This window comes from Passer montanus, unplaced genomic scaffold (genome assembly GCF_014805655.1).
Source record: "Passer montanus isolate IOZ18808 unplaced genomic scaffold, ASM1480565v1 scaffold12, whole genome shotgun sequence".
Taxonomy (NCBI): domain Eukaryota; kingdom Metazoa; phylum Chordata; class Aves; order Passeriformes; family Passeridae; genus Passer; species Passer montanus.
Genome location: NW_024358722.1, coordinates 4,548,966 through 4,573,130, shown reverse-complemented (window position 1 = coordinate 4,573,130; position 24,165 = coordinate 4,548,966). Strand labels below are relative to the sequence as shown.

Sequence of the window (24,165 nt, the reverse complement as noted above, 5' to 3'; positions counted from 1 at the left end):
TATTAGTCATGACCTGTAATTAGTCTACAATCCTACTAAATGTAGACATATTTATTGAATTTATATATACTTATCTAAATAAAACCCTAAAGAATGTTTACTTAGAAACAAATTCTCACAGTGCTGATGAAAAATTACAGAACATGGCAATATGGATTGCATATGTGTACACTAAATGAATATTGCTGGGAAAAAAAAATGTCTGGATATGAGAGAAATTAATTTCTTCAGAAGAGAACATACTCTGTCATGACAGTAAGTTTTTTGTGACAATGGTTTTGTGTGCTAGTTAAATTTTTAAAATTGTTCTAGAAAATAGTACACTATTCAAAATAACAATAAGCAAAATATCTCACTACTCTAATAATTCTGTAACATTTCAGATTTATGACCAGTTATTAGACGTAATAATTACTAAACAAAATTAAAATCAGATTTTACTCCTTTAACAAAAACTACCACCTGTAAGAAAATTAAACATAAAACAGTATTAAGCTAGACAAAACCAGCCTAAGCACAAATTATCTACAAATTGCAGGCTGGCTAAATTGATAGAAAAGTAATTTATAAGAAGGAAATTAAAAAGAAGTAATAAAATGTTATCAGTGAGCACTCTATGTCTTGTCTCTGCCTTCTCACATCCACAGATGTGCTGGTACTACACTGTCAAAAAACCTCAACTCATAGGACTGTATAATAAGGACTAAAGCAGTAACAGAGTTTTTAAGTGACAGTTTAAAAAAGAATATTGGTTCTTTTTCTTACCACGATCAGTAACATAAAACTCATACATGGTTTCATTGCTGTCACGAGGGATTTTTGGTAAGTCTAATTTATTATCATGAGCTCTAATGAAGGCTTCAAGTTTATCTCGACTGTCCAGCTCCAAAAGGGCACCTAAACTCCACATTATTGCAAAGTTGAACAATTTATGCAGAAGTTGTGTAGCTGATACACCACGTTCTTCCTTCACTGGAATCAAGCCCTCCAGAAGATTAATAGACTGAAAATATTTTAAAATATGCATTTAGAAAATATTACATAACCACTTTTTATTTACCTATATAGGTATGCACATGCATTATTTACATGTATTCAAAATTTAAATCAATACAGATTACAAAAAAACACCAAGCATAAAGTTCAGAACAACAGACCAAATAAAATTTATTAAAGATAGCTATACAAAACTGAAAAAAATTTCAAAATTACTTAGGTAATTTGATCATCAGTTATCCTTCTAAATTATGCCTACAAAACAAATATCATTTATGAGCTAGGGTAACAAAACAGTTTTTTAAGGGATTTTATAATACTCAGAACTCCAAGAATAGGTGAAGTTTGGCCATTTCTTTCAATTTTAAAACATGGAAGAATTTTCAGCGTGTCTGATGTATTTATCTCAACTATGTTACAATTTATGTATCTATCACATCAACTTCTATTTTTCATCTAAAAATAGATTAAATTATTCTATTATGTGATTGCTTCACTCTGTTTCTAAGAGTCAGATTCTAGAAAAATAGTAACTTGTTATCTACAATTCTGAAATGTTGCTAATGAATTTGGATGTTTGACTGTCTTAGGTAAACCTACCTGTACTACCCTTCTATACAGGGGCAGTGTGCAGCATATTGTTCTAAAAAATACGTCTTTTTAACAATGAAACAGATTTTCAGTCAGCTCTTGGAATTAGTACTCTTTATGCTGTCTTGCATCTCATAATTGGAGTGGCAAATAATAAAGTAACACGTACTTCTAATGCTTGCCCAGAAACTCATTTGCAACAGTGGCCAAAAGTGGAGAAGAGTAAAAGAAAAAAATCTCTCTTGGCTTGTGGTGGTGCTGGGGTAGTACTTCATGTTTGTACCCTCTTCAGCTTGTGACCTTCTAAACAATACACACTTTTCCTGCTTTTATAATCCCATGTGGTTTTTTTTCCACCCTGGAAATAGCAAGGCTGGTCTTGAGCCTATAAAAACTTTTATTGTCTGTTACAACCTTTGGCAAGATGTCCCATAGGTCTGCTATTCATGGCATTGAACAGTTTGTTTTCTTCCTGTGTGAACTCCTTCATGCTTATCTTCATTGAATTTCATTTGCCATTTTATTACCTATTTATTCAGTCTCATAAAGTTTGTCTACAGTTCTTCATGGTTAGTTGTTTTGTCCTTAATACCCTGAATAATCTAGTATCGTCAATAAATTTCTTCACCTAAAACTTTTCCAAACTGTTTATGAACATTTTGAACAGCACTGATCCCAGCAAAGGTACCTCAGGATCAGTGATAATCTGATCCTGAATGCCTCTGTCCTTCCTAAGAACTGATAATCCAGTTACACATTTCCTATCTTCCAATGCATTGTTCATCTAGAAATGAAATTCCTATCTTCTGCTATGATTAGCATCCATGTAAATGCCTGGCAAAGAATGATGTCAACACCTTTGATCCTTCATGCAGACTACATCAATCAGCTCTGCTTTAGCTACAAGTATACTGACCTTTCCAATAGGCTCATAAGGCAGGATAACTCTATAAACAGAAAATTGGCGTTGAATCTCCTAAGGTAAGTGATATTTGTCTTCCTAATGAGGTAGGCCAGAGGATGCATAAAGAGTCAGAAAGTCATTGGAAATTACAAGGAGGAAAGCAAAGGTGAGATCACATTTATATGAAACCATTATAAAGTTGTTGTGCATGAATAGGCACTCAAATTGTGAATGCTAACAAATGGCACATAATCAGGTACATGTGCATATTTGGGTGAACATCCAAAACTGAGCTATGGAACTCAAATACAAGTCTTCCAGATGCAACTGCTTTGATTTGGTTGTAATTTTTGAAAATGCACAAACTAAACAGAAGCAGCATGTCCTGAATCCTACAATTGCTAAAAAGATGTAAGACCCAACAAATCAGGAGGCTGATAAGGTACAGGGCTTCTGCACAGACACAATTTATGGCAAAACTGGGATTTTAAGCTACAAGTAGGGTAAAAATCCCTGGTATCACTAGCTCTTAGATAACACAAGCATGGAGGCCTGCTAAGAGTTATTTACTTTGTCACAGATGTGACAGAAATATACTAGAGATTTTCATTCACACAAAGAAACAGTCAATACAGCCTAAATCAGGGAAAAATTTCCCTGATCAAGCAACATGAATAGAGCACTGACTTGCTGACACTTCCTAACAAGCGCTAATCAAAAATAACAGAAACTTTTGACCACAGAAAAAAATCTTCCATGAAGGCAAGCTCAGTTCAGTCAGAGGTTTCACAGATAAGAAATGTAGAAGAAAAATAATACCCCTTTCAAAAATGTTGTGCATTGCACATCATAAAGTGGTTAGTTCAATTGTTTCTGCCTGGGGACTTTAATTCTAAAGATACTCTACTTGCATTTAACAATGCACAATTAAGCTCTCCAGCATTTACTGTGGCTATTAGTTTGCAGTAAGATACTTCACAATCTAGAAAATCTGAAACTAACTCTCTAATGAACAGAAAAATTGGGTGCAAATTTGGTAGTTTGACATTAAACTGGAGGGTTATCCAAAACATTATCTTGTCTAGACTCTTCTTCAAGGGCACCACTGATTTTTTTATGATTGTGTCAAAATAAATGGGAGATTACACGGACAAGTGGAAAGTCTGGAAACTTAGAATCTGCAGATGACAACAGACTCATAAACAAATCAACTGTAGAGATGCAGTACAGGACTGACAGTTTTGCAAAATCTGGCAAACACATATTTATATTATTAATAAATCACTGATGTAGTTTGGACTCCACTCAAGGTAGAATTCCAACTGATAGGAAAGAAGAGGCAAAAATGACTACATTGACCTTGAAAGAGCTGATGGACAGAATAAGACCTATTACATCTGAAGATAAAAAGATAAATAGAATTAGACTTCTCTCTCTTTGCTGACACTGTCAGTAGAGATATAGTGATCCTTAAGACAATGTTTTGGTATTAAAAGAACCAAAATGAATCCACTAGCTTATTAAATATATGCTTCTGGAAATTTACTGAAGCCTGCAAATTCCAGTCATTAGAAGACTCTCCACTATGAAGTAGTAGAGAGAAGAAAAATTTTCTTCTGCACATCTTCACACTTCCTCTTATATTGCCCAATAAACAAATATTGATTTTGAAATTTTCTTTGTCAGGTGACAATATTTTCAAGCTAAATTTTATGGCTATCAAATGTTCTCCTTATTATTCCTGCACTTTTACTACTGTCAGTCAATTTATACAGACTCATACAATATCTCTTTTACCTGCATAATGTAGTTACATTCCAGAAGCTCCATTTTGGGGTTAAGGTTTAGTTTCATATATGTATATGCTGGCTCAAAGATTCTGTCATACAAACTTTGCAAAATTTCAGCTTCCTGAGCAGTACGTTTTTTCAGCCATGCCTGAAAAAAACATCTACAATAATGTTCTGTATAAAAGGTATAGCAAGGTATAATAAGGAACAGCCAGCAATAATTACCTTACCTGCAATATTGGTCTCCAGCTGAGAACAGAAGAACTGATGAAGACCATACCCATTCGAGAAACTGTTGCTGGAGAGGCATTCTCAATATTGTGGACCTCAAATAAGAGTTTACATGAAGGAGACATAGGGATTCGATCTCCATTTGCAAGAGTGAGGGTCTTGTTATCATCCAAAACGGAATTTAAATTCTCAATCCAGATTGCATCTACAGGACCATCTAAAACCAGAAACACATTTTCACCTGGAAAAATGATCAAAAGAGAGATAGTTCATATCACATTGCTGAAAAATCAAGAAAATAATTGTACAAAAGTTGGTTTGGAACTTAAATGTCGTATAAAAATTTATTTTATTTATTGTAATTTTTGCCATCTGTATGGATGTCCTTACTGAATAAATTGCATACTTAGTTATGGAAATATTTTTGAAAAAATTGGTAGCAAATGAGGGCGCAATTGTACCTTTATAGTGTTGGCTTGCTACCAGATAGAAACCGTGCTACTCTCTTTCTCTACCTTCCTTCAACAGGACAGAGGGAGAGAATACAGTGAAAATGCTTGTGGGTTGAGATAAAGACTGGAAGATCACTTGACAGTTGTCATGGGCAAACAGACTCACCTTGGAAAACATTATTTTATTGCAAATTAACATAAATTTGGATGATGAGAAGCAAAGAGAAACACCTAGAAAACCTTTACCCCATTCCATTTTCTTTCTCCAGATGCAAACTCTTTCTCTACAAACTAATCTAATTCTTCCTCCTTCCTCCTCCTGCCACAACCCTACTCCAGCAGCACAGCGAGGTTGAGAATTTAGTGTTTTGTTGCTAAAGTCCTGCCACAACCCTACTCCAGCAGCAAAGGGAGGTTGGAGAATTTAGTGTTTTGTTGGTAAAGGAAGGGGTCTTTGAGCAACTAAACAAGAGACATTGAACATTCACAGATCCCTCTCAAGTTCTCCTTAACTTAATACACACTCCACTGTTCTTAAAATTTGGTTGTTTTTCTTCTACTTCAAAATATAAACATAGATGTAAGTACCTATGTTTTCGCAATTAAATTTTAGAATTCCAGCTTCATTTGGAATATAGAAATTTTCTAATAGAGAAAACATATGCATTTCCAAGAAATTCTGTCTTTTAAAATTAAAAAAACCCTGTCTTTTAAAATTAACATCCTTCTAGGAAGGTTCCCTAGAAGAATTCCCTTTCTTTAATATATTTATTTTTTTCAGATACAAATGAAACATTGTTAAAAGGAATTTCAGTATGTCAGTCCCAAAATACTGGAATATTAATACGGGCAATCAATGTACGTAAAACCATGACAATAACATTATTATAAAGATAGTGCCATTAGAACAAGTTAATCTCATTTATGATTTATCAGCTTCCAAGTAACACATCTATACTGTAGAACTGCAGTGGCAAGAAAATTATCTTTTTTTTTAATGTAGATATACTACTGAAATAATAAATCTTTAAACTGGTGTGCTTTCTTAAGATGTGTAATCTCATCTCATATGCTCTCTATGGTTTTCCTCAAGAGGAACATTTGTGAATTCAATATGCTTTTTTCAATGTATCATTCAAGATACATTTTTATGATACCAAATGAAAAGTATTTACATACCCTTTTTGGTTTTCAGTGTTTTCCTCCACAGAGTAGAAAAGATTCCATCTGTCCAGTCATTAGTTGCAGCATCTAGTTTTCCAAACATTTGAGGAGCAGTAATAGCTTTGGGGTTCATGCGCATTTCCTTATGAGGCTGGCCACATTCTGTGAGTGCTCTCATTAATATAGTTATGACCATTGTTTTTCCAGATCCACTAGGTCCAAGTGTCATCAACCCATGACGCACTAGATTAGTTTCATACAACTATTAAAAAATCAAAATAAAATATTCAATTTAAAAATAAAAAAGAAACACATGCTTTAGAAAGATTTTCGCTTGCCCTTAGTAGTGATTAAGATGTATTAGATATACAAGTTATATGCTCAGCATTGAATTTAGCATGCATTTGCTAAATTTTAGTGTTTTGTGGAAGAGTACATATCTTCAGTTCCTAATTTTTTTAGCACTAAGCAAGTATCCTATAAATGGTTCATAGAACAAAATCTTACCTAAACTTTCTTAAGCAGCTGAAAACTGTTTTACAAGATTTGAAAAAAGGGTTTTCTGTTTTATTTAAAAGGAAAAATTAATAGTAGCAAAACATTAATACTACAGAAGTATGAATAATTACCACAGTCTGAAATACCTGTATATATGAAACAAACACAGGGACTGCACTTCCTCCAGAACTCTGTATGGGTTTAGTTTCAGGAGAATTCTCTACTGAATTTTCTGTTTGTCTTTTAATATTAGCCTTAAGTTTGCTGGGGAAGTGTCAGTCTGCCTAGCCAAGTATGAATTAATTGAATGGCACAAAACAGTGGTAGTTCTCTGGGGTGCCAAAATCTTGTAAGATGAAGCATATACAGTTCTTCCTCTGCAAGCTGAATGAAGGCTTGTATCAGTCCAAGATGAAGATCTACAGGCACCACAGTGCAAGTCACTTGAATTGGTCTTCCTCAGCATGGTGCACACACAACCTTCAGTTTTTCCCATATTTGATGTGCAGGTTCTTGGGTAAGACAGTGGTCTAGGCACAAACACACTGTTCTGACTCCTGATTGTGAAGAATGCTTTAGAAAAAAAAGTTTTACCTGAACAAGCTTAAGATTCCATGGTGGATGGTTAACCAACCCTGCCTCGTCAACCTGATGAGCTACTGCAGCCTGAAGCTCATCATAGGTACTGCTGTCCAACTGCAGCCCCGGGAAGAGATCATTGATAAGACTCAGAAACAAAGGCTCATCTTCATCTATCTGAAACAAAAAATGTTACGGAATGTTTAAAGGATGGTTACTCAAAGAATGTTTCCAAATCAAAATTAGTCTCTGTTTTAAAAGAAAAAGCAGTAATAACAACTTTCAAGATACAGATGCTTACAGACAGCTAACGAGAGAGCTTCCTATGAAAACAGCATTTTGAAAATGTCATCCACAAGCCATACAAAAGAGAAATTCAGAACTGAAGGAAATTTCCCACTGAGCAGATACTGCAGTCTATTTATAAAATTGATTTTTAAACTACTTGCAGCACATATTGGAAAGAACATCCCATCTGGAAAGAAATCTTTAAAAGTCTGATTTAGTGGATACTCATTATGCAATTTACTTATGATACAGTGGTCAGTCTGTGCACAAGTCAGTACACTGAAAGTACATGCAGAGGTAAGCCTTAATATTAATCTGTTTGAACCTTTGCATAATGAACACTCTTTAGAAGTCTAATAAACTCTCTATGCTGTTTAATGATAACATGAAGGTTATCATGTTTCATTTTTTAAAGAAAAGAACATTTGAGATTTTTTCTGATCTCATATAAAACCCATGAAATATCTATTAGGTTTGCCTCTACATGGTGCTAAAATATTAAATTAGATTCTTACCAGCTTGGAAAGATTCATATCTCTTAACCCTCTCATGACAATACTTAATTCGCCTTCGGTTGGCCTGGCTCTCTTTTGAGCTCCAAGAGTCCTCAGTACTGAAAGGATATTCCTCAGACCAAAGTCATAATGTACCTAGAGAGTGGAAGAAGGCTTATGTATCAGTCACAAGTTCTCTAGATTTATTTCATCAATATATCAAGCTCTACTTGCATATTTACTTGTATGGTGCAGTTGTCCTGCCTGGAAAAGGTAGCTAAAATGGGAACTGTTGATGCTGTTTAGGAATTATTCTGTTCAAATAAATGAAGGATAACAAAGCTGTTTTCAGGAAGATGTGTGTGTGCTATAAGGTTTTTCTTTCCTAATTTAAATTTAATTGATTTAACCATGTATCATGCCAAACAGAAAAAATTGTATTGCTCTGAGTAACAGGGTTCTAAAAAACTGATAGTTCCATTCTAGACCACATCTTTTCAACTAAGGCATCTTAAAGCACAGACTTCAGATAAAGGCAGTGCTATGGGGACATGAACAACTTAAATCAAACTAGACATTTCTCCTGTGGTTTCCAGTTTCCAATTTCCAACTAATTAGTCTAGCTTTAGATAACTCTTAGAATAAAAATTATATGACTGGGATGGTTTTTGTCTGGCTGACATGTTTAGACAGAGAACCTCATGCACTTACAACTAACTAAAAAAGTATCATTTGTAACAAAAAATGTGCATATACAACAACATATTAATGAATTAATATAGTAATTTATTCAGAAATTTTATAGAGGCATTTTTTAAATTACATTTAAAGTACTTCAATATTTTGTAAAAGGCACGGAAGTGATGTTTCAGAAACAATTTGCATAACCCAAAAAGCAGGAGATTTTACTATGTAAATACAAAGAAAAAAGAATACACAACATTACCTGCTTAGTGAGCTGCTCCTCACAAAGTTTATAAAGAACAAAGAATTTCTTAGCCAAGACCACATTATCAATAAATCCATAACTTGCAAGTTTAACCCTTATAATTATCTGAAATACAAATATTTGTAGAAATTCCGTTAGGTTCTCCTGAAGACAGGTCAGCAAATAAAAATACATTTTTTTCCTTTCAGTTCAGTCAGGAATTATACCTGTCTATCTGGAACCATCATTGCAACAGTTCTAAACTGTACTTTGAGATTTTCTGGTAGTTCTTGACGTCCAGCATATCCAGGATTCTAAATAAGAAAACATAATGCATCATTATTATTTGCAATAGTCAAAATAGCTTCCTTTTCTTTTTTCAATAAAAATAAATGCACATATAAATACTTAGAGCAATTCGGAGTTAGAAATCTTGCCTATCGTTTACTGTAATTTTAATCTCCCATAAAGTAATCTTGGATTGCCATCTGCCTTGGCATTAGGATACATACACTGTAAAATTTCCTGCCCATGAGATTACAGGAAATAGTGCTATGAAGCCTCAAGAATCCTATGGCAACAAGACAGCATATTCTGAAAGTTAATATTATGGGAGATTGAAGAATTTTTACATATCCATGTAGGTACCCATTGGTCAAGACCTGTGTCCCTGAAAAACATCTTTCTTATATCTCCTTCTTTAAGTAAATGTTATTTTTCTCCCCCATCCCTACAGTATCTTTCTCATTAATACTGTTAAAGTACTAATACTATTAATACTATTAGACTACTAATACATTAATATTATTAAAACATTAATGAATTATCAATGCATTATTATTATCATTATTAAAGATATGGTAGTAAAGCATATTAGTGTTTCAGTCCTCTCAGTGAGCACAGAAAATTCTGTGAGTTTGGTCAAACTCTTAGTCTGCACAGTGAATAGCAATACAGCAATGAAGGGACATAATTAGGAACCCTTACCATAATATTAAAGTCAAAATGAAGGCATGCCATTCATGAATAAATGTATTATTTATGTATTGTGCACTTTATTCTAATTCTGTAGTGACATTATTTTATGAATAAAACCAGTTACTTCCATTGTGTCGCTTAACCTCTATGTATTATAGTTTGCCACTTTGAAATTATTACTACACTCACCATAGTTAGAAAAATTCCAAACTCTGGATTTAAGTCCACACAGTCTCCATCAGAAAAAATGAACTGCTTTTTTTTTTCTTTTCTTGCTGTTAAAATAATATAGATTTGTTGCGCTGCTACTGACAAGACAGGTAACTCAATTCGATTGAATTCATCAAAACATCCCCAAGACCCAGACTGTGCAAGACCTAAAACAGGGAAAGAAAAAAATATTATCTCTTGTCCTTTATGCATATTTGAATATCTGAACTAAATTACTTTTCCTGCAAGTAATTAAATCATACTAGTTTTATTTATTGCCCTGTGGTCAAGATCTACCTTACTCCAATCCACCTGACTTTTTCCATATCTGTCTGAATTAATATTAGTTGATTTATACACAATTCTTAAAAGAGAATCAAAGTCTGAAAAATATTTTGATATTTTGGGCAATTGGTTAATATTTTTTATAGATCATTCTGTGAATGTAGCCTTTTATTGTAGAGCACTATTCAATTATTTGCAAAAAGCTGTACTCTTAGTCTAAAAAATTAAAAACAAGTGACTTAGAGCTACAAAACATTAGTCCTAAATGTCACCAAAAAGTCACTATTTATATTTTACCACTTTAAGTCCCCACTAAACAAGTTTCTCATAATAGTACAGGATATTAACAACATTCACTGTGTGGATATGTCTATGAAAGAAAGAAACCCAGAGAAAGAAAAATAAATGGAAAGAGAAATCTAGAAGTACTGTATTAATAACAAGAATATTTTTTGTACAAGATTATTTTCACAGTTGCCTAATTTCTGTTTGGAAAAGTAACATATAGGCAGTAGCACCTATGAGAATTGTTTTTCCTTTCGCAATGTTTCATAAGAAAGGTTCTAATAGCATTTTTTCCCAAATGATATTAAAGTACCAGCAAGCCATGTTTTTCTTTCATGTATACTGAAAGCTTTCTATTTAATTGTGAATAATTTATGCAAGTCATTCAGGGTTTATTTGTGTTCACAGTTAAGACTAAATCACTTTAAAGACATTCTGTCATGGATTTTGTCACTCAAAGATTTTCTAAAATTTTAATGACTTTCAAATGGGCAATATGTGTATAAACCCACAGCTTTAGCCACTTTTATATCTCTTGTTTCCCAATCAAACAATACCATTACTCTGAAAAATGAGCTGACAGAAATCTCATGAAGTTCAAGTCCCTTACTTAGACCAGAATACCCCGTGCAGCAGTACTAGCTCTGTGCTGACTGCATTGCAAAGCAGTTCTGCAGAAAACGACTTGCTGGTCCATTTAACAGCTAATTAAGCATGAATCTGAACTACGCCCTTGCAGCAAAGGAAGCCAGCTGCATACTGGGCAAGAGCATGGCCAGCAGGGTGAGGCATATCAGTGTTCACCTCTACTCAGCCCTTGTGAGGCAGCAGCTGGAGCACCATGCTCACTTTGGGGTTTCCCAGTAGGGGAGAGGCATTGGTACATCTGCCTGAGTGCACCCAGGGGTTGCTGTGATCATCAGTGGCTGGAGGGAGGAATGACACAGTGGGAGAGGCTGAGATAACAGCATTTGTTGAGCCTGAAGAGAAAGCAAAGGGAAAAGCCTATTGCTGTTGACTGCTAGATAACAGGAAGCACTGAGAAATTAGTCAGGCTTCTTTGAGAGTGCAGAGGAAGAAGAGAAGACAATGGACATGTGTTTCAATATGGAAGATTCCAAGCCAGAGGAAGTATAAAAAATGTAATGAGAATGATCAAAACACTTGAGCAGAGGTGTTGCAGAACATCCAGCCCTGGAGACAGTCAAAACCCAACACAAATAAGGTACTGAGTGAGCACCCTGCTCTACCTGCATCTGCAAAATGACCTGAGGAAGCCTCCTCTATCCTACAGGAAGAAAACTTACCTTTGAAAATCCTGCCCAATCCTCTGAAGTCCATTTGATCAGAGCAGTTAAAGACTACTACGTATTTTCCCAGAGCCTTTCCCATGTCTTTTGTTGTTTCTGTTTTACCAGTTCCAGCTGGTCCTGCTGGAGCTCCTCCCATGTTCATTCCCAAAGCTTGTGCTAAAGTTATATAGCACCTACAAATATAAATTGATGTTAATCTATTAAATTTTATTAAATTTATAAATGCATATACATAGAATACAGATCAAATTATGTAATAGATTTTACAGCCCCTATGCTGAAATGCTACTTCTTCATAAAGCAATCCCATGGATTTCAGCGCAAGAAGTTCAGAAAGGTAAAAGGCATAAAATATAACATTTAAACACTACTTATAAAAGAAAAAAACCCAACAAATCAAACAAACAACAAAAGAAACAAGCCCTGGTGTTAACAAGCAAAAAAATCAATGCACATCCCATAAAGATATTTCTCATTAACTTTTCTGGCAGTTGTAAAGAACAGTAGAATGTGCTGTTCAATTCTGCCATCATATTTTGCAGCATATTAACCTGTATACATTTAATTATGTTACCTTTGACTAAATCCTCAAGAGTTAAAGAACAAGGATATAGGCATGGCCCCTTCCCAGGCTATGCATAAGAAATAGTTACAATTCTATGAAAAAAAGAACCCTAAGCTTTTCCCCCTTTTTTAAGTCTTAAAAAGTCTAGATTACAGTTTTACTTATATATGAATCACAGTTATGACTTTCATTCATGGCAAGGTATAGAAGAGTAATGCTACAGGAATTAAGCAATGAAGTATCTTCATTGCCAAATCAACATAGTTTGGACACATTCTAAATGAAGTATTTCTGGTTTTAATCCATAATTGAACAGTTTTATAACTAACTGGTTCCTCAATTTAGTTTGAATCACTGTAATTTATTCTGCCCAACTTGCACTGCAGGAACTTTCTTGCTTTATATACAATAAGGAGCTCCAAAGTGACAGGAAGGCTTTCTTTTTGCCATTCTACTTCAATCAATTTTAGGGTAGAGTTTAACAATTTTACATCAAAAATACTCAGTTACTGAGGGCAATACAGTTCACTGCAGAAATCTACTGAACATTCTATATTGTCACAATAGCAGCTCTACCTCTTCTGGAGAAATAAAGGTATTTAAAAAGTCATAGAAACACATACACCACACAGATATCAAAGTAAATGATTGTAGGTTGGAAGTTGTTTTTATTTCTTGAGGGGATCTTTTTGCAAGTGAATTATCTCTTGTTCTTGTATTTTCTCATTTGGTTTAAAGTGATATCTCAAGAAAGAATTGAAAGGAGAAATAATTTGGACAAAGAAGGAAGCAAAGATATTCTCAAGAGAAAAAAGGAAATAAAGTTCTTTGTTAAGCAACATTTGAAACAAAATGACCATTTACTTGCTTGGATACAGAAGAAGGAAGGTGAGTGCACACAGCTTTTTCTTAGACTTTCAAAGAAGCCACAGAATCTTTACGAATCTCTTATTACAAAATTTGAAATATTTGACCTACTTTCTCTTCAGTATACTACTAAACTATATGCTACTATATAACCTTAAAACAATGAATTTGTGTTATTAAATGTTCTTTTTAAGACTGTGATAAAGGCAGTGATAAAGGAATTAGTAAGTGTACAGAGTAGCAAGACTCTATTTTACCTTTTCTAAAAGAGTACATTAAGCAAATGTACGAGAATGACAATGCTTTCAGCCCACACAGGACTTAACTCAGATTGCATTTCTTTTGAGATAAATATTAAATAAACACTATAGATATTAAAAGTATTCCTTATCTATAATTGCTTTTCTAACCTGTCTGTAAGAGGTGTTATAACCAGACGATCAGTGCAACCCAGAAATTCATTTTGGTAAACAAAATCAACATCTGTAATTGCTACGATGACTTGATCATAATCCTCTTTATAGTAGAATCTAGACTGCTTTAACCACTCAAAATCAGTTGGTGTTTTGATGTTCATTTTCACCTTAAAAGAAAGTAAAAGTATGTGTTATAACCAAGCATCTACACTTACTGCCTTTACCAACTGTGATAAAATGCTTATTTGTATGTGAATAATGAGTGATTACTCAGATTAAAGTTCCTGTGTAAGTAAACTTATATACAATAAGCATGATATAACATGTTCAGATGTATGCCAAACTGATATTAAAAAACCTCCTGACTGCTTTACCCAATCATCCCAACATCTGTGTTATCAAATAAATCTGAAACTGCTTTGGTAGGGCAGTCAGCTTTCCAAATGAGAAATGCAAATAGCACACTGCTAAATCCTCCAAACACATTGCAGCAAAGGGTGGGATGAGGAAAGGATGTGACTGAGGCAGAGAAGCAAACGCTGTATAAGCTAAACAGCCTCTGGAAATATGTGAGGGACAGTGTTGAAGGATGCCATTCCCCAAAGAATGAAGGAACGATAACAATTTAGTACAGTCCCAAAGTTCAAGTGTGGGATTGCAACTATCTGCTGATTTTAGTAAGTTGTTTGTTTGTTTGAGTTCTATGTAGTCTCCTTAGGAACATGCAGCTGTGTGCCAACTGAGATTCTATAAAGTCATGAGGAAATGATGTTACAGTTACCCTCAGCAGTCTCAACTTCTTAAGCTATGTAATTAAGAGTAGTACAACTTTTTTCAAAGAAAGGAAATACTTTGTTTTGTCTACCAAAAAAAACCAAAAAACTCTATAGGAAGACAGGTAAAATTTAAATATTCTAGGAAAAGTGTAAATGTTTGGCAAAACTATTTCGTCAACAGAACTAATGTTATTTTATTTTAAGCAAAATTGTATTATTTTTACTGTGGTGAGATTATGAACATCTCTTACATATGCATACACATGTAACTGTAGCTACCACGTGTAAGAAAGAGTATTATGATAGAAAATGCATTTAGTTGTCAGAAATCAAAATCTATACCAAGTCATCAAAAATATCACGCTGATGCACATGAATGGTAATAAGTGTTTCAAATTTCACTCTCTCAAACTTGGAAAGATCCTGTGTGGTCTGGCCAATCAATGTATTCAGAATATCCAGAAATCTAGCATTGGTTACATCCATGATTTTTTTGTCATCCTTAGCGTTGCGTAGAGCTTCTTCTCCATCACGTGTCCACAATATTTGAATTCCCAGTAATCCAACCTAAAAATGTAATACATGAAAAATATACAAACTCATCACTTGTTGAACTCTAGCTGTGTTACAGAAGGCTCAGTTATAATAGGAATGATAAATTATGGTGTAGACAGTTCCAAAATGTCACTACATCCAACATGACTCTATCCCATCAGGTCACCTTGGCTGAATTAATTGGCTCTGCCGCACAACCTGCTGAGAAAGCATTTAAAATTTTACAAAAATTTGTCACGTACACTTAAACTTAGGACTAGTGTCATTTTCCCTTCTAATCCTTTAGAGGTCTCCAGTAATACATGCCTAAACTGGCTGTGGGGTGAGATCTTCTGAAAATTTTCCATTGCCAATTTGTAACTAATTAAAGAACATTAAATTGCTGGGACTTTTCACTGAACTGATGGTTTGCCTTCTAACATCCTGTAATGCCCAGAGTAAAGCCTAGAGCACATTGAACTACAAGTTATTTTGCTTCCACATAAATCTAAAGAGTTATAGGATGTTGTACATAAATTACTGTTTCAGATTGGTTTTGATTTACAACACCCACAACAAAAAATGACAGACAATCTCTGAATCCCTTTATCACCCACATTTTATATTCACAAAGCACCAAGCCCAAAAAATTTTAGTAATCATATCTTCCTACTTTTCTGGCTCCCTGTAACTGTGGTGAGTTCATGGTTACAAGTTTGTGTATTAGAAGATAGCCTCATGATTTTAAATGGTGACCTATCATAGGCAGTGTTTAAAAAAGATTAATTTTAGAATGATTTTATTTAAAGGAAAAAAAATTATTTAGAATTTTAGAATTATTTTATTCAAAGGAAAAAAAAAAAAAAATAACATTAATATTTGGATGTGACTATCATGCTATCTATAACTGCAGTTTCTGAGCCAGGAAAAAGGCAGTTTGAAGAAAACATTTAATTTGTCAGTATTTTGCCCAACTTCTTCTGTAACACAGCTTTTCTTTGTAAAAACTCCTTGGCCAAACCCTTCCAACACAAACAATTTTTTGAACATTAGAACTCAGCAAGATGTGAGAAAAGATCTTTGCAGATGGTAGTAAAACCACATCAAAATCTCTGACATGAAACAAGACAGTCCTTATTTAAGGTAGGAAAAATTTTCAAATAAACACTGCTAAGACAATACCGAATTCCATAATAAATAGAGCTTTAGTATAATTCTATTAAATATTTAAATGTATTGATTTTTTTAAAAAATAGCAACATAATAGCTAGTTTTAATATCTGTAGAATTTTTATTAAAAATTACACCCAGCACTGTATCAGCCAGCAAATTACAGATTCAGAATTCATACAGAATGGGAAAAAGTTCAATAATTTTAAATGAAGTTTATGAATTATCAGTAAGATGGAGGAGTTTCTAGAATCTTTCAACATAGCCTTGTATTATGACTGCATTATCATAGTGACAAATATATGAACTATGAGGTAAATATTGTAAATTATGAGATAAATCATCATAATCATAGCTCTTACAATCTTAAATTATGAGATTTAAGATTAAATTATGAGATTTTAAATTATGAGATTTTTAAATCAATCTGTACATGCAATTTTATTTGCAGCTGAAAGGGATTAAAAATCCATTACAGAAAATATAAGCTCTACTTTATATTGTCCAAGAGAACTTAAAAAATCTAAATTTAAAGGAGATGGCAAGAAAAATATGATGCTATATACTGGATATCAAAATCAAAGTGATTTAGGATTACCTTCTACTGACCAGATCCTTCCCCTTGTTTTCTCTATGAAAACTTCCTCATACAGGCAATCCCACGTGCTCCTTACCTTCCACCTGCCCCCAGATACAACCCAGACTGCAGACACACATCCACAGCTCGTATTCTTACCTGTGCAGGGAATTGATTAAGAAAAGTTAACAACTGATATCCTGGGTCACTAATTTGGTAAAATGCTGCCCTAATTATGCCATGCAATGACCTCTGCTGCATTTGCAATAAACTCTTCAACCAAATTTCTACTGGTCCTTTTGCAACCACTGGAGTGTCCAGCTGTAAAATGAATGAAAGTAACTGTATAAAATAGAACATATTTACCAACATTCTGTTCAAGAATATGAGTTACTACACAGTTACTGAATTTCTATTCATGACAGCTACAGATTTTACTTCAATTCATATCCAAACAATTTATTTAATGAAGATATATTCTAGTCTTGTTAACAAAAATCCTTGAAATATTTATTTGCAATTAATAGTAATTTACCTTAATACATATGTTCAGTAATTAAATTATTTATCTATTAATGTTTCTAGGAAAAAAAATCAGATAATTACTGAAATTTTTTCTCCTTCTCTTGATATGACTGCCAGTATGCGATCATAATCCTTTGGGTGAAACTCTACTTCATTGATGTTGTCAGATATGGAAGTCAGATGTGGCTGTAAGGATAATTCAGGAGTTATTAAATGTGAATATTTAGTATTAGCAACAGAAAAAAAAACCCCTCAGATAAGGTTATCCTGCAAAATTCATCTGAACCTACAGATGAATTTCTGACCCTCCATAGGTAGCAATTACAGAAATGTTTGTGTAGAATTTTACTCTGTCTACTGTATTTTCACAGTTTGCAGAGATAATCCAGCAGAGATCAACTGGTTCATTTTAATTGACCCTCAGTAACACTCCAGACTAGCTGGAAGAATTTTGCAATATGCAAAGCAGGAAAGCTTCACAGGGTCCTTTTCTTAGTTTAGTTGGGAAAGGAACCACCAGTAAATGACTTGATCAAGTCATGTTCTAGTGTTCTGAATTCTGAAGATTGTTTTGAATTAAAGGTATCCATTTCACATATTTTTAAAGAGTCAAGAGCAAGAAACCAAATTATTTTTCAATCAAACTTTATAAAAAGAATATGTCTGCACCCCATTTTATTAAATGCTCCTCTATAGTCTCTTTTTTTTTATAAGTAGAAAAAAATCATTACGTTTATACCTGAATTGTATGAGAATCACTTGCTTGTCCAAGAATTTCAACAAGAGCAGGATCAGAAATAAAAAAGAATCTTGGAAACAGCAGTCTTTTCTTCTCTAAATATCTTTAAAAATGAACAAGATTTTTATTAAACCATTTCAGGTTGTAATTTTTTCTATATAGGGGTGTAAGTAAGACTGAAATACAATTAATGCTTCATACAAATTATTTACAATATAGTAAAGCAGTAAAAATCAAACAATTCATACCCTGTAAGTGATTTCTGACATACTTCCAACTGTTCATGTAAATAAGGGAGAAGTTGCTCCATAGTATCATCTCCAACACAGCAGGCAACTACATTTGGGTTTTCATGAGCTCGCTGCATTATTTTTACCCATGATTTGTCAATATTCTGAAAACGCTTTGCTTCCTATACATAGAAAAACCAAAGCATAATCAGTTGAAAATTATTTCACAGAAAGCTTTCAGTACACAGTATTAGGCAAGCATTGTAAAGTTTACCTGTGGTAACTCTTTTGCAATATCTCCTGCTACAAAAACAGCTTCAAGGTAAATCCAGAGGTTCTGCACAACCAGCCATTCTTCAATTATGTGTGAAGAGTTGCTTAGTTTAGAAACCCAGTTCTGAATTTGCTTTTTAAATGCTGTATTGTATCTATAAGTGGAGAGGAGCATAAACTATTTAATTCTAAATAAAGCTATTATAAAATAAATACTTACAATGGTGAAAAATCCCCAAACCCATAACAAACTAGCTCTTGTTTCACTTAGAACAAGAACAACATTATAGAAAGATTTTAGCAGCTTGGTTACATTCAAGTATATTGAGACAAAAGTTGTCTTAATTGAATATTCATTGAATTCTTTCTCATAAGGAGGTTTTTCATTAGGCCTTGTAATATTTTGTTTCATTATAAAATATTTAATTCAAATTTACTGCTAATTTAGTTCAATAATAGTAATGTTACTATTGCAGTGTACTTGTGAAAATACCATCATGAACAATGCCAAGTACCTATTGGACAGTAGAGAATCCAGAATCATTAAACTGTCCTCCATCATTATCATAATTTCTGCTGATTCAATTCCCTTTAACAGTAACTCTCCTCTTGCTTTGAACTGTGAAAAGCTCAGATTTTGGGCTCCCCAGGTTTCAGCTACTTGATACAGTTTGGCTTCTATATCCTTTTCCTTCATAGCAGATATGCATATATCCTGCAAAGAAAAAACCCCTTTTTTAGACTATCCAGTCTTGTGAAATTAATTTCCTAATACTGCACATCCAACCATAGAATATTAAAAAATGCAGATATCACACTATGAATGTTACTCACTCAAATTACTTGGATCCAACCATAGAATATTAAAAAATGCAGATATCACACTATGAATGTTACTTAAATTACTTGGACACCTGAAAAAATCACTTTTGGAAATGGATGGATACGTATTTTCTGTTGCTTCACATTTTGTTATTTCTGTGTAAAAAAGATTTTTGGATCATAACTTTTAGGCTGAGGAGAGATAGTGATTAGACTCATCACCAGATGAACTCTCTTACCACATTTCAGTTTATAGAATCACAGAATCTAAGAATAGTTTAAGTTGGAAAGGTCAAGTCCAACATTCTATTCAAATCAGAGCTTAATTAAAAATTAAGCAGATCACCTTGAAATGGTCCCATACAAATCAAGTATAGATATAATAAGTTTTTACATACGTATTTACCATATGAAAAATGGAAACTCCACTGAGTTTTCAGAAGTTATACTGGGTGGGTTTTTTTTTTAAGCTGTGTGCTTCCAAAGAAGGCAGAATAATGAAAATATTACTTCTAATGATCTAAAAAATGTTTTAATATTAGATATTCTTAAGCATGAAGTTCTCATCTAAAATTTCTGATTTACCTACAAAACTATAAAGCAACAACAGAGGTAAAAAATTAGGTGACCATAACCATTTAAAGTTTTTCTGAGGATTTTTTCCTGCTTAAAAAGAGATAAGAAAATAATGAAAATAATGGGAGGAGGAATGTGAAGAGATTATCTAAAAACAAGGGTCTAGAGATTCCAGCTGCTACCTCTACATTTGCTCACATAGCTAAGAGCTTCTAAATAAAACACAGATTTTTTAAACCAGTGTGGTCTGATTGAGAGTCAAGGACTGTAATGAAGTAATTATTTTAAACACCTCTACATTTGCTCACATAGCTAAGAGCTTCTAAATAAAACACAGATTGTTTTAAACCAGTGTGGTCTGATTCAGTCAAGGACTGTAATGAAGTAATAATTTTAAAAGAGAGTAATCATTTCATAAGCAATCACATTATTTTTGCTGATAACAGAAAAGGAACAAGGAGGGGAAAGACATATGTACCTACCTCAATATCTTCTTTATTTTGAAGAATTGGTGCTTCCATGATGTTTCGAAGGCAAAAGGTCTCAGATTCTACATCAAATGGATGCCCTGTTGTTTCAGAAATACGATCCCAGTGTCTTTGCTTCATTGCTTTGTCAGACATCATTTCCAGCAAAGAACAACACTCAATAAAATCCTCAATTCTTTTCTTGAGATCTGAAAATGCTTGCCAGTGGTGGAGGCCTTTAGGTAGTCTACGACACCTGCAGTTAAATTAAAGTGATGCAGTAGTAAATGTCACTTCTGTCAAAAACAGAATTGTTTAAACAAGAGTTCAAACAAGGAGATATGAAATGGGTTGTAAAAATGTCAACATCTCCTGCATCAGCTAGACTACCCGTTTAGGAAAAACTAATACAAATGCCCTATTTAAAAATCACAATATTTAATAATCTCAAACACTGATATTTTCCTTGCAAATAAAGGAAATAAAAAATACTGTAGTTTCTGTTAAAACATATAATTATCAGAAGTGCTTTATTGGAAAAGAAAAATCAAAGAAAATATTAATTAAATTAGTTACATTTCACATATTAAATGATTGTACAATTATAGTATTTACTGCAATTCAACAAACATGGTATTTACTAACATACCAATTTGGAGACAGACATGAAAATGAGATAAACATGACTGCCTCCTCCACTTTTGGTTAATAGTTCTGAAACCATTCACTAATGAAAACTACATATTTCTAGTGTGGAATAAAGCCTGAGAACAGTTAAATAAATATCTACCTCTTCGACCACACTTTTAAAGAGCCAACACACCAAGAACCTACCACAGGAATACCCTACTGCACAGGGTAAAGTATATCATTATAAGGAAAAACAATAAATCTTTGGTTTTGCATCCATGAACACTTATTTCTCTAGCTCCCACTGATATGATTTCATATTCCCAGTAATCAGGAACAATACAGCAGCATGCGTGTGGCTTAGAGCTATGTCAGTGCTGGGTGGTTGTCAGTATGTTCGTGTTGGCTAGCTCCCCGCTCGATGTCAAGCTGGATGTTCAACACCTGCCTGCCTTTCTCTGAGGGAGAAATAATTTTGTGCCCATTATTCTTGGATGCAAAACTTCAAATTAAAGGGCTAATCATCCCAGTTGAAGAACTTGGCTTTTACAAATAAAATTTCAGTCCTCCTAATCTTTCGGCTGGTTTAGCTAATGAGATCAGCACTTCGACAGATCGTATGCCCCTCAGTTATCAAAGCTGCAGGAAATAACTGCTTAACTAGAAGTATGGTGTTAATTCATTCCTTCTTGAATAATCTTACTGTTTACAACAAACCTTATTCATGGAGGTTTTGATACATATAGAAATGGCTTTGCTGAACTCACCTAAATCTTAATGCACTTAACATCTGTTACTATTCATACGTTAAACATACCTGGTTTGATAATCCATAAGTTCATTAGTGATTTTTTCAATATCTATCTCTGTCCAAAGTATGTCATAGTAACCATCAATAGTGCTTATTACAGTATCATATAATCCATACAATTTCTGAAGCAAGCCTAACTCCTTCCTGGAAAAAAAGAAGCAATTATGCCAATAATTTCAATCCGCTCTCTGGATACCTCACAGTATTTAAATATATGATATATGAAATAATAATAGAAAAAATAGAGGTAGAAAATTAGAGTATGTTTTTTAATGTAGAAAAGAATACTTCATCAAAAAGAATCCACAAAAAAAGGCAGATAGTTGGTGCTAAGGACCTAACATCCACACTAAACATATTTGGAGGAAGCTTTGCTTTTGCCTAGTTCTCCAAAACCTCCGTTAGTCCAAAAGAAACATAGGTCATCTGCCCTGAGCTGGCTCTGCAGTGCAAAGCAGAGCATGGCAGGTGGGAACAAACTGTCAATTTACTTAGATGCACTCTCTAAATCTGAACTAAAACCATGCTCTAAAACGAGACAGAAACAGTGAGATCCTCCTCTAGTGTTAATCATCATCAAACTATTGAAATCGCTGGAGCAAAAACTTTAGAATCTGATCATAATTTGTACAGCTGCTCAAAAAATTCAGACTTCCATAAAAGCTGTAGTAACATTTTTCTTATATCACAATAAAATGATCTTTCCTTACATTTTCTTCTTCACTTTCTATCATATCTTAATACATAAATATATTTTTTATTTCTATTTAAGTCTAGAACAGGGCATATTGCTGCATTATGTAATATTTATACACAGTAAAATAATCTGGTATCATTCTGTTACAATAATAAATAATTTTTGCAAAATCATCAAATTCAACATTAACAAATTAGAATACACAAATTCATTAGAACTGTAAAAAAATATTTATTTATTTATTCAAGGCAATGGAAAACTTGCATATTGTAATATTTCTGCCTTTGGTGCAAGCCTAAGACTTTCTAACATACTTAATAGCATCCTCAAGGCAATGATATTTCCACAGTTACCTGACTTTATGCAAAATGTCATACTCTGTGACAGGCAATCCAAACAACCGTTCACCAGATGAGTACGTGATATACTTTCTCCACAGCTCATCAAAGTTAGCCTGATTAAGTTGTGTTTCATACAGACCAAATGAAAATACAAGTTTATTAGTTTTAACTTAAAATTATCTAAAATAAAACCATTGAACTGTTTCAAACTTCTATTAAGTCTATTAGAAGTATATGCAAAATATCTGAAAATATTTTTGATCTAAACAAATATACAGCTTGAAGAAAAACACCAGAGTGCTAAAAAACACAATTACTTTTAAAGTCTAACTGCTGTCCAAAAAAATACGATCACCACAGAAAAATGGAAAGAAGAATGATTTTCACAACTAGTATCCAAAAGTACAGGGCATTCTCTTGGAAAAATAAGAAACACAGGAAATGTAACCAGAATCATTCAATTTTTAGTACACATTAGATGCATTAGAAGTGTTAAGCACCTTCTGTTAGTCACTTAGTTCTTTTCACAGACTCAAAATTTACGTTATACAATCTATACAATATTTTAGACTGACAAAAGTACTGTTCAAAATACTATAACTTGCAGAAAAAAGAAGGATTAAAAATAGAGAAAATACTGCTCCTGGACCTGTTAATTAAGATTCATAACAAATAACAAGTTGACAGACATACAGCTATCTAATGAAAAATGTGATCTTTAAAAGATTACAAAATTGGCTCATGACAGCTTTGTAACTTGGCTTATTTTCAGCCATTATCAAGGTGTCATAATTGACTCTTCCCTATTTTACTGCTTCTATTACTTCAAATTGACAATTTCTCCTCACAAAATATGAAGAGTGAAGAAAGGTTACAGATAAATCAATCAAACCTTCCACATTAAGGAAAACATTGTGTGAGAGGAAATACAGGTAACATAATAAGTAACATCCAAATTATAATTTGGTAAACTTGCTATGATAAGCAATAGCAGATTTAATTAATTCGCAAATTCAACAGTTTACTTTCTTACCTGAAAGAGCTGCAGCCTCTTACTGGCTTCCTGAGGAGGAATGCTTGGAACCATAGGCCCTTCCTATCAAATAAATAATTAACAAAAATGGAATATTAATTCTCAAAGTGACTGAAGGCCACTGTATATT

General features: G+C 33.4%; 1 protein-coding gene across 1 annotated transcript in view; it reads right to left on the bottom strand.

The window, feature by feature from the left end:
- The window catches only part of DNAH8 (dynein axonemal heavy chain 8), a 116,433-nt gene that overhangs the window by 50,406 nt on the left and 41,862 nt on the right, over window positions 1-24,165 (bottom strand). The window contains 22 exon segments of the mRNA XM_039697688.1: window positions 766-1,003; window positions 4,289-4,429; window positions 4,512-4,753; window positions 6,144-6,390; window positions 7,221-7,382; window positions 8,009-8,143; window positions 8,934-9,041; window positions 9,143-9,229; window positions 10,083-10,270; window positions 11,981-12,159; window positions 13,829-14,001; window positions 14,953-15,177; window positions 17,051-17,212; window positions 17,498-17,602; window positions 18,156-18,258; window positions 18,404-18,567; window positions 18,660-18,813; window positions 19,174-19,373; window positions 20,539-20,779; window positions 21,971-22,108; window positions 23,015-23,115; window positions 24,036-24,098. Of these exon segments, the coding sequence (XP_039553622.1) occupies window positions 766-1,003; window positions 4,289-4,429; window positions 4,512-4,753; window positions 6,144-6,390; window positions 7,221-7,382; window positions 8,009-8,143; window positions 8,934-9,041; window positions 9,143-9,229; window positions 10,083-10,270; window positions 11,981-12,159; window positions 13,829-14,001; window positions 14,953-15,177; window positions 17,051-17,212; window positions 17,498-17,602; window positions 18,156-18,258; window positions 18,404-18,567; window positions 18,660-18,813; window positions 19,174-19,373; window positions 20,539-20,779; window positions 21,971-22,108; window positions 23,015-23,115; window positions 24,036-24,098 (3,556 nt within the window).